Source organism: Alligator sinensis, unplaced genomic scaffold, assembly GCF_000455745.1.
Source record: "Alligator sinensis unplaced genomic scaffold, ASM45574v1 scaffold505_1, whole genome shotgun sequence".
Lineage (NCBI taxonomy): Eukaryota > Metazoa > Chordata > Crocodylia > Alligatoridae > Alligator > Alligator sinensis.
This window is the reverse complement of record NW_005841940.1, coordinates 1,008,183-1,021,037: the sequence shown is the minus strand read 5'-3', so window position 1 is coordinate 1,021,037 and position 12,855 is coordinate 1,008,183. Positions and strand designations below refer to the sequence as shown.

The window sequence follows — 12,855 nt, the reverse complement described above, 5'->3', positions numbered from 1 at the left end:
CGGCATCCTTTCCTGCCCATGGCAGGGGGTCGGACTTGATGATCTGCTCAGGTCCCTTCCGACCCTACCAACTATGAAACTGTGAGTACGTCCCTAGTTATAAAAAGTCAGTGTTTGTAGGATTTACCCGAAACTGAAGACTCAGTGCCCAGTGTTGCAAAGCCAGGGCATCCATCTCACGGCTGGCACAATTCTGAAGCAGTCGCCTTGTCCACATTCTCCATGGCACGCTACCAAAAACATTTAGGACACATTCAAAACATGCAGTTTGGTACAGGGACCTAGTCTCCTCTTATCAGGAAAGCAAGGGGCTCTCTGACTCTACCTAGACATATCAGCAATGAGGTACTGCCTGCCAGCTTGAGTCTTATGGAGCCTTTTCACTTCAAAGTATATAGGGAGGAGGAGTAGAGACAAAAAAAAACCAACTCATAACGATCAGTCAACAATATTCAGTGCAGAAGATCATGTGATAGAGAGATGGAAGCTCTGCACTTATGGTTAATAAACGATTCTTTCAAATCCATTCTCACCGCAGAGTGCTCCTTTCACTGAATGCCAGGGCCTTAGATTGCATGCTATGCTTGGTCCTGCGAACATCAACGTAGATCAGCCAACACCGCCATGTCCAGCGTAACTTCTGCTTCTCTGCTGCATACAGCAATGATTACATCACTTTTAAAAGACATCCTATGAAGATTTGGCAATTCTGTAACAAATCCACATCGACACTCCAGCTCAACCTTCCATCCCACCAGCCTCACAGTGCCACTTGGTAGGAAAGCCTAGAAGTGCAGGTGGTCCAAAAGCCAAGACTGCTCTGCAAGATGGCTGTTGGCTCACTAAGCTTTGTTCAAGATAAGAATCTATTGGTATTGCAGAGGTTATAACCATCAAAATATACACAGAATATGCTAGGTTAATTACTTTGTTCAAGCTTTAAGATCCCTGTGGGCTTCACATACATGTGCTGATAATATTCAATAATTATTATTATTTCTATTGCATTAGTTTAGTGTAACTGGTTTATTGGAAAAGATTTAGCACCTTATGCAGCCCTTCAGCAAAAGTTATTAGAAAGTGAAAAGCGAGGCACAAAGGAATTATTTGTTCAGGTTCATCCAGCAGCAGAGCCAAGAACAGAATACAAGTTTCCCAAATCCCAGTGCTCTATCCACAAGGACACACTACCTTTCACACTACTCATATATAAAGACTGATGTTGTTGAGGCAGAGAGTTGTTAATGAGAAACAATCCAAACCAGCAGCATAACTGGGAAGCAGGGAGAGGGGGCAGCAAGTGGAACACCAGCTTCAGTCACTGATTTACAGCAGGTGCCAATGGACTGCCCTCCCCCAGAAGTCTTTATCACTACAAGGGCAGCTTGGCCATAGGAACTAAACAAGCATACCCCATGGCTAGTAGTGTATCTGAGGGGGTAGACAGGTGTCATTACAGGCTTTGCCACAGGAGGAACATGCTTGTACCTGAAGGGGCGAGGGAAGTACTAGGTACCAAGAACAGCCCCCAAGAAGCCTGCACTGCTGCCTGTCCCCCAGCAGCAGCAGGTGCCCAAGCCCATACTGCTGCAATAGCAGCCACAACAACAGCTGTTGCTGGAATAAAGACAACCAGGCAGGTAAGAATCTCCCCCTCCCCCAGTTCTCCACTAGTCAGCATAACACCACGCCCCCACCCCCCTATCTCTGCCCTGGGCACTGGAAGAGCTAGCTATGTCTCTGATCCAAACCACATGTTCACTCACCCCTCCCACACATGCACACTCCTTGATTTTATGCTGTTTTGTATTTTATTTCTTTTATAAAAATAAACAGAAACCTTCAACAACAAAAGTCTTCCTACAAACAGATGTCCAGGATCTTGTGAATATAGGCTTAAAAGGGGTCATTTCTTTTGCAATCTGACTAATTAATGAGACATTATTTTTCTTTGAAAACAAAATGGTCCACCTTAAATTGGCTCTGTGGTATTAGTATTTCAAAGCCTTGCACAGAGCCCTCTGATCTTCAGTGTGACAAATTCTAAAGCTTTAACATCAAAAGTGGGGGTTACAACAGGATACTCCATGAAAGTGATGTAAAAATGACTATTCTGGCCAGTGTGCACAAAATCTTTGTTCTGTGCCAGTGAACAGTGCTACTCTTCTTTTCCACACTTACCATGAGACTCTGCAACATGATACTTGCTCTTCTTCTCTCGCTGCTGGCATACATAAACCTTCCAGGTCTTAAACACTAGATTGTATAAGAAATATCTGAACAGGAAAGAAAGAAAAACATTGCCATAAGCCTTCACCCAAACACACCAGTTTCTATATAGCACAGCCACCCTCACTTGGTTTGGTAAAATATGTCATGACCAAGGGAGACTCGTATCATTCAGCAAGACTCCTATCATGCAGGATACTGGGCATTCACACTGAGGACTTGTATTCAGGATCGTAGATTCATATTCTGGAAGGGAAGCATTTTACAGAACAGGATACAGACATTTTGACTCGTCAAAATATAATGGGAGAAGGTCTTGGATCCATTCAGGATTTCTGCTTGATCTAACCCCTTTTGGAAAGGGAGCACCTTTACAGAGAGACTCTTTTAGTAAGTCTGTGGGGACTAGACGGTCATCTGTGTTTTATTCTCACTTTAATGAGAACAATAGCCTGCACTGAGAAGGCAACAAGGATGGGATTCTAAAGGGTTTCTCTGCCTGAAAAAGGCCTCTATGAAGAAAGTCTGTTAAAAATGGGGCTGAACTCAGTCCTCGTCTCTGAGACAAGATGAGGAATAATGAAATCCCTTGGTTCCTTTGAACAGTTGTCAGGAAAACCTTGAGAGGAAGGGAGAAGTGTACAAAGGACTATTAGATTACCATAAAGTGAGGTAAAGTACAAACAGATTACAGGTTGGCTTGGGATCCATAAAAGTCCCATGAAAAAGCAACTTCATTTTATTCCCAGGTCCCATCACGCAGCAATATGAACAAGAGAATAATATAGAATGGAGTGGCCAACCTGCAACATGAGTACTGCATGTGGAACAGGCAGCCTCTCTCTCACACATGGCAGATCAGGCAAGAAGCAGACAGCAGAGCAGCAGAGCAGGTAGTGAAAGGGACTGAAGTGGCACTCAAGGGTTTCATTTTATCATGCCTGATGAAAAGTTTGGTTCCTACTGATCTAGAATGCCTTTTTCACTGATTGTGCTTCCAGAATCTGTTCCAACCTGGCATATAACCTGGATGGAGAACCAGTCAGAGAGAGAGAGACCAAGTTCCCATACCTCAGTGTATAAGAAGCAGGCAAGAGGCATGGTGGTTAGTCTGCTTTGACCCCAACAGCATAAGCCAACAGCATGGGATCACTTGAAGGACAAGTGGAATTCTTAGTCTGAATGTAACTCAGACCTTTCTGAACAATTATATGTTGCTAAAAATCAGGAAATTCAATTTCTGCTAGCCAAGCTGAACCCTCATGACACCTGAGCTGTACAATATGACCCCATCTTAGGGCAAAACATAAAAAAAGGAAAAGAAAAGTGTGCTGCTGTTGGATAAATGGGTCAGAGATTAGAAAAAGACAGGAAAGAAAAACTGCAAAAAGACATGACAGAGGCATTATAATTGGTCTTTCCCAACCATGCAATCCTGCCCAGGTAGATACGTACTAATACATATACCCCTCTGAACCTAGCTATGAACACAGTGATCATTTCACAAACCTGTAATGGCAGTCAGCTCTGATGCTGAGCTTCCACTCTCTGCAAACAATCCACCATTCCTCCTTCCACTCTCTGAAAGTTTTTTGCAGAATCTTCTGGTCATAATGGCATCTAGAGATTTGAAAGATGTTGAGGATGGGGAAGATTTATAATGATTTCTGAGATAATAGCAGATGCATTTTAAAGAAACTGCATTTCTTTTTCCAGTCTTGTTTGCTTAACCTAAGAGTCTCTGAATGCATGACAAAACATAATCATTCTATCCCAAATTTCACCCGAGAATCTGGAAGTGCCAAAAGAAACACCTAGTTAAATCTTACATAATCTGTGTAAATACAGCAGCTCTTGTAAAGTTGAGCAAAAAGAAAGACAGTTTAAATAACTAGCCCAAGATCATGGAGTCGTTTGATGGTAGACCTGGGAACATTTCCTGACCTTTCAATCTCTGCTCTAGTCACTAAACCCACAGCTAAATGGTGACATTTCCACATCTAATTCACCTCATTCTACATTGATTTGCATGAATATTTTAAACTGCTTTATCTTTAAAAAAAGTATATATCATCTTAAAATCTCTATTTACTCTTAGAAGTCGTGCTGAATTTAAATCATCCTGATTTTAAGACAAGCATTGAAAATTGATTGAGATTTTCAAACATTTTGAGTTGCATATAACCCTCACTAACAACGTAGATGGGTATTCCTCTCTAGTTGTGAAATATATAAGAGGTTTATGAAGTATATACTGCCTCTGTATTTGTTAACTTCCTATTTTAGCACAAGCAGCAGCGGTCCCAGTCTTTTAGATGCAATTTGTGCATCCAACAAAGCCTGGAGGTATGTGACATAAACATTCAAAATTAAACTGAACTAATACAAACTCACATGGGAGGAGGTTTTAAACTGAACTAGAGAACTGGGACTTGGATTAGGAACTCCAGCACAATATTCTCTGCATCAGGTAATACACCTACTGTCTCTTTCTCTGGCACCATAATTCTGATTTCATTTAAACCAGTCATCTTTCCTCTGTACTACTAATCTGTGAAAACAATCATTTGGCCAAGATGGCACAGCTCATATTGCAAAAAAACCGAACAAACAATCCAACAAACCCCGCCCTTTAAATGTCATTAGATGGAACTATGAAATACTGCATTTGTAGGCGTTTCTTACTTGTTTGTATTCGTCACAGAAAAGCAAGCAAACAAGGCAGTAAGCAAACTACAGGCCCAATCTTGCAGCCTTAATTCACATGAACATTCCCAAATTAATGAGGATGCTCAGAGGTATGAGGACTGCAAGTTCAGACTCAAAATACCAGCCCTCCTACACTGCAAACCCTTCTACAAGCATCTGTGCATATATTGTACAACTCAAAACTACCTACCCCATCAAATCAAGTTGCTAAGCCATTCCAAGCACTCAAGCAGAGAAAAAACAAGCAAACAAGAGAATCACAAATTATTCTTTGAAACTGTCGAATTATTAAAAGTCAACAGGTGAGAATTTTTTGGTATGATATATGTTATTGAACCAACTGCATGCTGAGATACAGTTTAAACAAGTTTTCCACAGGTACCAGAGTACCCTTCCTCAGGTCTCAAGACTACATTTAACCCTATCCCAATCATGCAGTTGGTCCAATAAAAGACATCACCCACAAAAATCCTTGCATACTTCATGGGCCATCATAGCTACATCACTTCAACACTACGCAAGAATTAACAGGAAAATTAAGAAACCAAAATAACATGGAATTCAGGAATCTCTCCTTTATTTTGAAATATATTATTTGTTGCTTTAAAATTTAGCTAGCTGAGCTCCAGGAAATTTCTAATAGCATTGCTACTCATTCTGCAAAACTTCTTGGACACTATCTACATATTGCTAAAGCAAATAATGCAGATCTGGTTTGTACAATGGGTAGAGAGTTACTCTGGTTCACAAAATTATTCTTGCTTGCCACCTAATACAGCCCAGGTAACAACCTGTGCTCCTCAGTGGAATCATCTGGGGTGACTTAGGGCTTGATCTAGTTCACAATGAAATTAATACAAGCCTTTCCACTGACTTCTGTGGGAATTGGATTAGGACCTTAGAGAGAAGCAAAGCCACAGTGGACACACAAACGACAATGTAAAAGGGTGAGAGGGGTGTTGATTTGGAGCATCCAATTTAAAACTAAACTGAAGAAACTCTATTACTGCAGCTATGCCAAAGAGATGTATGCAAATGCTATTGAATACAAATTTAAGGACAATCGTACATGTTGCAGGGCCATTTGAACTCTGTGGCAACAGGTCTTTTCCCACTTCTACTATCTATATTACTACAATTTTAAAGTGAAAATGAAAAAAAACAATTCTTCTCAGGTTTGTTGCTGCGAATGCAACCTACCCACCATTAAGGCTTCTCTAAATTTACAGAGAAGCCAAATTTGGCTATGATTAGCTAGGAATATGGATGAGAATGATATTACAAAGACAGATTTCAAGTAGCCTTAAAAGCCATTTATGGATGTTCCTGCAAAGCCCTACAAATGCTCCTCCATATCGAGGTAGAATGCTTTCTACTCAGAACTGTACTACCTGGCTTTGGAAGGAAGAACTTGTCCAAATGTCTTTTTCACCCACAAGTAGAGGAACTTTCTGGCCAGGTGTCTGAAATGTAAACAAAGTTTATTTGCTTTTCTGATTTTAAACCCATGGTTCTATTAAATTTCTAACTAACTGCCTTACAGATGGAGATTCAGAAGCCTATCAAACTCGAATACAAATGACTAAAAAGGCCTCAATTCTCCAGATCTCAATACACATGGGACTGATTTACACGCAATGATATTAGACAGCAACAACAGTTGCTTAATTTGGATTCCTCCCGGTGATTCAGTGAGGATTAACACTTTGTACATCCCAGCATGCTCATTCAATCTTGTCTTGTAAGACATTTTCAATTCCTTCTTAGTCATGATGCTTACAGCAAATGTATGGAGTGAAAAAATAAAAGAATAAAGAAAGAAGCATATTACAACTTAAGAGTTTCCTTCAGGAAAACAGCTTTTAAACAGCAAAATAAAAAAAAAATTATAATGAACCTGATAGTCTAAGATGCCTGCTTTGATAGCTCAGGGGCAAGCAGGCAAACTGTTTGTAGAAGTCGGCTGAGATCACAGAAATGAAAGCTATGTGTATATGGTGCAAGGCAGTGCAACACAGCTAGTTCTCCATGTGCTAGCTCCCAAGCAGACCTAAATTAGTGTAGCACTAGACTAATAAACTCAGTTGAGAAACATAAGTTATTATCATGCCAATGTAGCTGTACTGCATACAGATGCAAAAGCCAGCACATCCCAAGCTAGTTCAAGTTTTCTAAAACCCATGCTGCACTGTGCCACATAGATGTACCCAAAATGCACAATTAGATTCTTTTAATTATATTCTTAGTTGTGTGTACTTTTCGCTACTTATAATCTAGTTTCCCACAGGAAGAAAAACCATATGTCATCAAACTCCTTGCAGAGCTATCCAGAAGGGGTCATGCTAACGACACTCCTAATAATGTTTGTTATTTATTTATTTAACTAGTACCTTACCCCTGAGAATCCCAAAGCACTTTTATGAACCGGGTAGTGCTGGCCCCTTTTAACCAGAAATTGACAGAGAGGTTAAGCAACTCTCCCAAGATTGCTAAACAAATTAATGGAATATTTGTTATGAGAATCCCAGTCTTCTGATCCCAGATTCCCTGCTCAAAAAAAATGCCAAGATTAAAAAACAAAACGCCACAAATACAGAAAGCACAACTTTCACCTGATACGAAGTTCTTTTAACCTGCCCCCTCGATTCCAGGTATATGTAACCCGATAGGGAATATGGCCACTCCCAATCCGACACCAATTGCCTGCATGCCGGGGAGCAACGGTCCGTCCAACTGGATGGCTCTGAGGAGTTCGCCATTTTAAGCTTAAAAGGAAAGAGGAAGAGGAATAGTACTAGCTCATTCACATTGACTATTAACAGATGCTAGTGTCTCTATGACCTTGTCCCATAATCAAGTATTAAAATAAAATTACGTATCAAGTTAATGTCTACAAATAGCATATTAAAAAGTTCCATTTGATTCTATTAATGCTCTGTAAATTAACTCTCACTTGAGTTTTCTGGGTCATTCCCCAAGAAATACCAACACACACAAAGACTGGAACACAGGAGACCAAAAGCAATCATCTCCACTTACATTTCCACTCCCTTTTAAGGCAACATGGAAAGGAAAAACAATGGTCTTGTACTTATTCTGTTTCTTTTTTATTTAAAAAGACATGAATATGCAATTTTGTGTGTTTTCTTCTTATGATTCTAATATAGTATATCAAGAATTTTCTTGCACATTTTTGTTGAAAGACTTCCTGAAAGACTAGAGCTGTGGTTCTCAACCTTTTTTGTACCAGGACCCATTTGTAAAACATTGACAGCCAGTCCCGACCCAGTGCCCCTCACCCCCAACCCACTGCCCCCGTGTGCAGGGCAGGGGGGGTCCAAGCAGCCCCTCACAGGCTGGAACTCTGTCAGCCTGCAAGGGAAAAGCCACAGTTTCCCATGTTTTTTTCCTTTAAGGGAGAATCCATTTTTTAAGTTTGTTCATGACCCTTTCATATTCTTGCGACCCACTTTTGGGTTGTGACCCACGGGTTGAGAAACACTGGACTAGAAAACTGAACTGCAAGTATTTTCAGTGCTCAACAGAAGAGCAAGAAATACTCCATCTTCATATTATCAGCTTGTGCACATATAATTAAGAACACTGATTTTTCTCTTAAAAAAACAAATAACTTCCTTTCTCTATTTAAAAAAATCCAAACAGAACTAGGCAAAGATTTTATTTTCCATTATGCAGCTTTTATTGAAGTACAGTTCTACTCTGAAGCAACTTTAAAAATGGTGCAATGAGTTCTACCTTTATTTTGCCTTGGTAACTTTCTGAAAAAACGTAATTTAAGCCAATTTAAAACTTGCAGAACCAGTTGCACCCAAGCCTGCGACCCAGAAGCAAACACTGCCACCACCCTCCAGTGTTATATGTTGGAAGCATAAACACAACCCTGAGCTCCCCAGCAAGGGGTGCAATAGCATCTGAAAATCTCAATCCACTGAACACCTCAGGAAAGAAATCCTAGTTTCATTGAAGTTAATGGCAAAACTCCCATTAACTCACAAAGGACAGTTTACCTGAAGTTCTAATAATCACAGACCATTGCAGTCAAAATTTCAGAGGGGCAGAACTGCAAGTGTCACTGTTTGGATCTCCCAAGTTGCAAGAACAGAGACCAAAGCTAACAAACAAAACAAGCCTGGTGTTTTGTGAGAGTTTCTTTTCATGTAGAAGACTCTTCTAATATTTTGTAAAATAACAGGGCCCCATCTGGCAAGCAGGAGAGTTCAGTGCATGCCAATATGCACAGCTGCAGCAGTCACCATGATAACTCTCCAAGTGTTTTTGGAAAAAAAAACTGTTTCAGTTGCTCTTAAAATTATGCAAATGCATTTCAACTTTTACATGTCAGGTGTACAGTTCCCTATACAGCTTTGGGACAAAAAAGGAAGTTAACTTGAACCCAAATTTAACACAATTTAGATATGGAAAAAAAGCCATGCAAAAGGATTATTGCTAGCAATAATTAGAGATGTCATGAAGAGAACTAAATGGAGAAATTTAAATGGTTTGTATTAGTGATGAAAGTGTGTAAATACTGTCTCGGTGAAGTATTCACCATATGGCTTGGAATAGAGTAGTAACTGAAGATCAAGGCCCCTTTGTGACAGATGCTGTACACATACATGGAGAAGGACAGTCCAGGCCCCAAAGAGCTCACAGCCTGAACAAGCAAAAAGAGTAAGGGCAGCAGAAAGTATCATGCTCCTAATTTTATAGAGGACACAGACATACGTGTGACTTGCCTAGGATCACACAGGAAGCAGATGGCAGAGTCAAGAATTGAATCCAAGTCACCTGAGCCCCAGTACAGGGCCTTAGCATTGAGATCATCCTTCCTCTTTTTTACACTAATAAGGTTTATGACTTTATGCTATAGTATAGCCAGAAAAAAAACCAAACTTTAAGTACTTCCTCCTAGATAAAGTGGGAAAACCTCTGAATAGATTTGTATAAGACTGCCCCTTCACACCAGAGCGCACAATAACCTTTTTAATGTTTTTCTAGTCCCAGGGACCCAACTGGAGATAAAAGCAAAAGAGCAGCACAGCCTCCGTGTGACAGTCCTCACCTGCCCCTGGACTTCTCCATCCTGCCCAATAGCCAGGCTCTTCTGTAAACCAGCACCCCTCTCTTTTTGCCACTGGACTCTGGTGCGCGGCCTTCAGACAACAGACAAGCACTGGTTTGAGACATTCGTGGTGACTGTGAGTTGAGCACACAACGCGCCCCATCAGTGCCCCCCACTGTGCTCGGATCAGCAACCTGCTGCGTGAGCGCAGGGAACTGCCAACCCCTGCAGCCATCTGTGGGTGTCGGTGCCACCGGGCTGCCGCTGGCCCGTGCCATCACCAGGGCCAAAGAGCTCAACTCTGAGACAACGAGGGGTGTGTAATGCCCGTGGTGCACGAGCCTGGCGTTTGCTACCGAGAGACACCCGCATCAAGAGCTGAGCCAGGGAAGCCTGAGGGGGTCTGTCTGCTTCCAGGAGCTGCCGCCTTCTCTCCTCAGGGCACCAGCAGCCCAGGTGGCCCCTGCCCCGCAGGACGGAGCACTGCGTGCGGGTCCCGGAGGCGGGGCGGCGGCGGGAAGACCCCCAAGCCCAGCTGTGCCACGCAGTGACCGAAGGGACGGGGTTCACGGAAGCGGAGGCAGGCCCAGGCCCCGGCCTGAGGGCAGCGCCTCCCCTCAGGGCCCCCGCGCCCCGCACTGACCGGAGCCTTCCGCGCGCCCGTCGCCATGGAGAACAGCGGGGCCTGGCCGCGCGCTTCCGGCCCAGGCGGGTCCCAGCGCCCCCTAGCGCCTGGGAGGAGAATTGCACGAGGCGCTGCTGCTGCGGCTGCTCCAGGCCGGCGCCGCGCGCCTCGTCCCTCCCAGGCCGCAGCGAGGATGGGAGCAGGAGCCCCGGAGCCTGCCCTCGGCTCCCCCGCCTGGCTGGGTCTGGGATGAGGAGGACAGGCTGTTTCGTTATTTGCCAAGGGCAGCTGAACCTGATCAGCAGCCTCAGCCCTTCTTGACCTTGAGCCAAACATCTCCAGCCCTCAGCTGCACCTCCCCATTGGGAAATGAGCTCTTGAGCTCCTTTAGGAACACGGTAGGGCTCCAGTGCATGAATTCTTGACACGTTCATCTCCTTTAAAACCAAAAGTAAAATCTATGGGCAAAAAAATAAAAAATAAAAAAAATCCATGGGCATGTGTTGAGTCATTAGTTACAGGCAATTCAAGTTGAACTGCTCTTTTTAAAGAATATTGTGTCAGAGTTCACTCAAAGTGCCTGTGTCTAGTGCATTATTTAACATGGGTAATTTGTTTGTCAGTCTCTAACGGAACAAGGTAAAAGTATTGATTCTGGGCCCATCCTGCAAATTCCTTCCCTATACTTGTTACTAATTACTTTCTATAATAAACTTCCTGCTCTGAAGGAAGGGCAAGATTACATGGGCCTTACATGGTACAGGCTTCCACCTGCCTGGAATTCACTGCAGAATCAAGGCCTCTCGTAGGGTCCATTAAATTTATTCTGGAGTTTCATTGGAAACTGTCTCTGTTTCTTTTTAATAGTAAATAAGATGCACAAGGAGTCTGAGGGTAAAGAATATGAAGCAATACAATTCCTTGTATCTATCTTTTCCTAATGATGTTATACAGATATGCCAGCTCTCACTTAGCTGAGAAGGGAAGCACCTCATTTTGGACTGATTTTAAGGAGACATATTTTAAAATTTTGCATTAGTAAAACAAAATTCCAATAATTTTCTAATAAAGCATTTAAACAAACCCTTGGTTTCAAAATTAAGCTGTGGATTAAAGACCTACACCAACTGATTTAACAACAGAATCAGATATGTGCCTCTGACACCTTTTCATTTGCTTAGACAAACATTTCTGTTGAGGAAAACAGGAAATGTTTTATTCCTCTAATGCAGTCATATTGAAACAACCACACAGACACCAGCAGAAACTGACTACGGACTGTGTCTGGCAGATCTCGGAGTCTACACACAAATCCCAAATCCCTGTGCATAATGCACCACCTCAGTGCTTTCATGAGTATGCAAAGCAATTAAGCAAAACTTCCTACAACCAGTGATGTCAAGGGCAGAAACTGAACGCAATGAAACTAAGACAGCACGATTGCTTTTTCATTGAAGATTGTTTAAAGTCTTATGTCCCTGCAGCATATTCAGATTAAAACTGGATGAAAACCAGCTATAGAGTTGTTACACATTCCCAAGCACTAACTTTGTAGCTGATTGGCTATATTGATAGCTGGACAGCCATTTTTATCCTGCGATAATTACTTTACATAGCCTACACTAATTGTGTGATTAACCAGCTAATGGCATAACACGTTACATAGACCAGGGGCCTTAGACTTAAATCGTAAAAGCACTAAGCCGAAAACCGCAGCACTCCTCTAACACCTTCCCCCGCGGGCAGACCAACAGCCAGAAGGAGCTCTGTGGGGTCTTGTGTGACCCTCGCACCTGCACAGTGAGGCTCAGCCCCCGCTTCGCGCGCCCCTCATAAGGGAGCACCGTGCACGTGGCCTGCGCCCCACTTCTAGCCCCCTGCACAGAGCTCGACCACGGCCAACGCACGTGGTCCTGACGTCACGTTTCGCGGGGCTGCCTCACACGAGTGCCTGAAGGGTCCTCACTAGTCCTCCCTCCGCCCTCATCTATCCATAAGTTTGTGGACAATAGAGGCTGGGCGGCCACTCATCTTCGGGACCCGCTGAGAAGCGGACACGGGGCTTTTCAGTCAGGCACCGCGGCAGAGTGCCCGGGTTGGGGCGAGCGCGCCGCGCCTGCGCAGTGGGTATTAAAGGGGTGAGGGCCGGGTGGTGGAAGGCCCCGGTTACGGCGGCTGAGGAGAGACAGAGTCGGGCGAATAGGGAGCG

General features: G+C 43.1%; 2 protein-coding genes across 17 annotated transcripts in view; one reads left to right on the top strand and one right to left on the bottom strand.

Moving 5' to 3' along the window:
• The window catches only part of SFI1 (SFI1 centrin binding protein), a 51,429-nt gene extending 39,013 nt beyond the window's left edge, over nt 1–12,416 (bottom strand). For 5 of the 16 annotated variants that reach the window (XM_025199244.1, XM_025199245.1, XM_025199249.1 and 2 more), the window contains exons 1-8: nt 10,216–12,415; nt 10,022–10,112; nt 7,551–7,703; nt 6,330–6,401; nt 3,739–3,849; nt 2,182–2,276; nt 534–651; nt 128–230 (exon numbers count right to left, since the gene is read on the bottom strand). In XM_025199244.1, coding sequence (XP_025055029.1) covers nt 128–230; nt 534–651; nt 2,182–2,276; nt 3,739–3,849; nt 6,330–6,401; nt 7,551–7,703; nt 10,022–10,112; nt 10,216–11,080 — 1,608 coding nt within the window. In that variant the 5' untranslated portion in view covers nt 11,081–12,415. Of the gene's footprint in view, nt 1–127; nt 231–533; nt 691–2,181; nt 2,277–3,738; nt 3,850–6,329; nt 6,402–7,550; nt 7,704–10,021 lie in introns of those variants that run through there. The other 11 variants (XM_025199250.1, XM_025199253.1, XM_025199251.1 and 8 more) reach the window with 10 other exon arrangements.
• Nucleotides 12,417–12,680: 264 nt separating this feature from the next.
• EIF4ENIF1 (eukaryotic translation initiation factor 4E nuclear import factor 1) overlaps nt 12,681–12,855 on the top strand; it is a 35,585-nt gene continuing 35,410 nt past the window's right edge. Inside the window, exon 1 of the mRNA XM_014518125.2 lies at nt 12,681–12,769. The gene's annotated coding sequence lies outside the window, so the exon portion shown is untranslated. The remainder of the gene's footprint in view (nt 12,770–12,855) is intronic.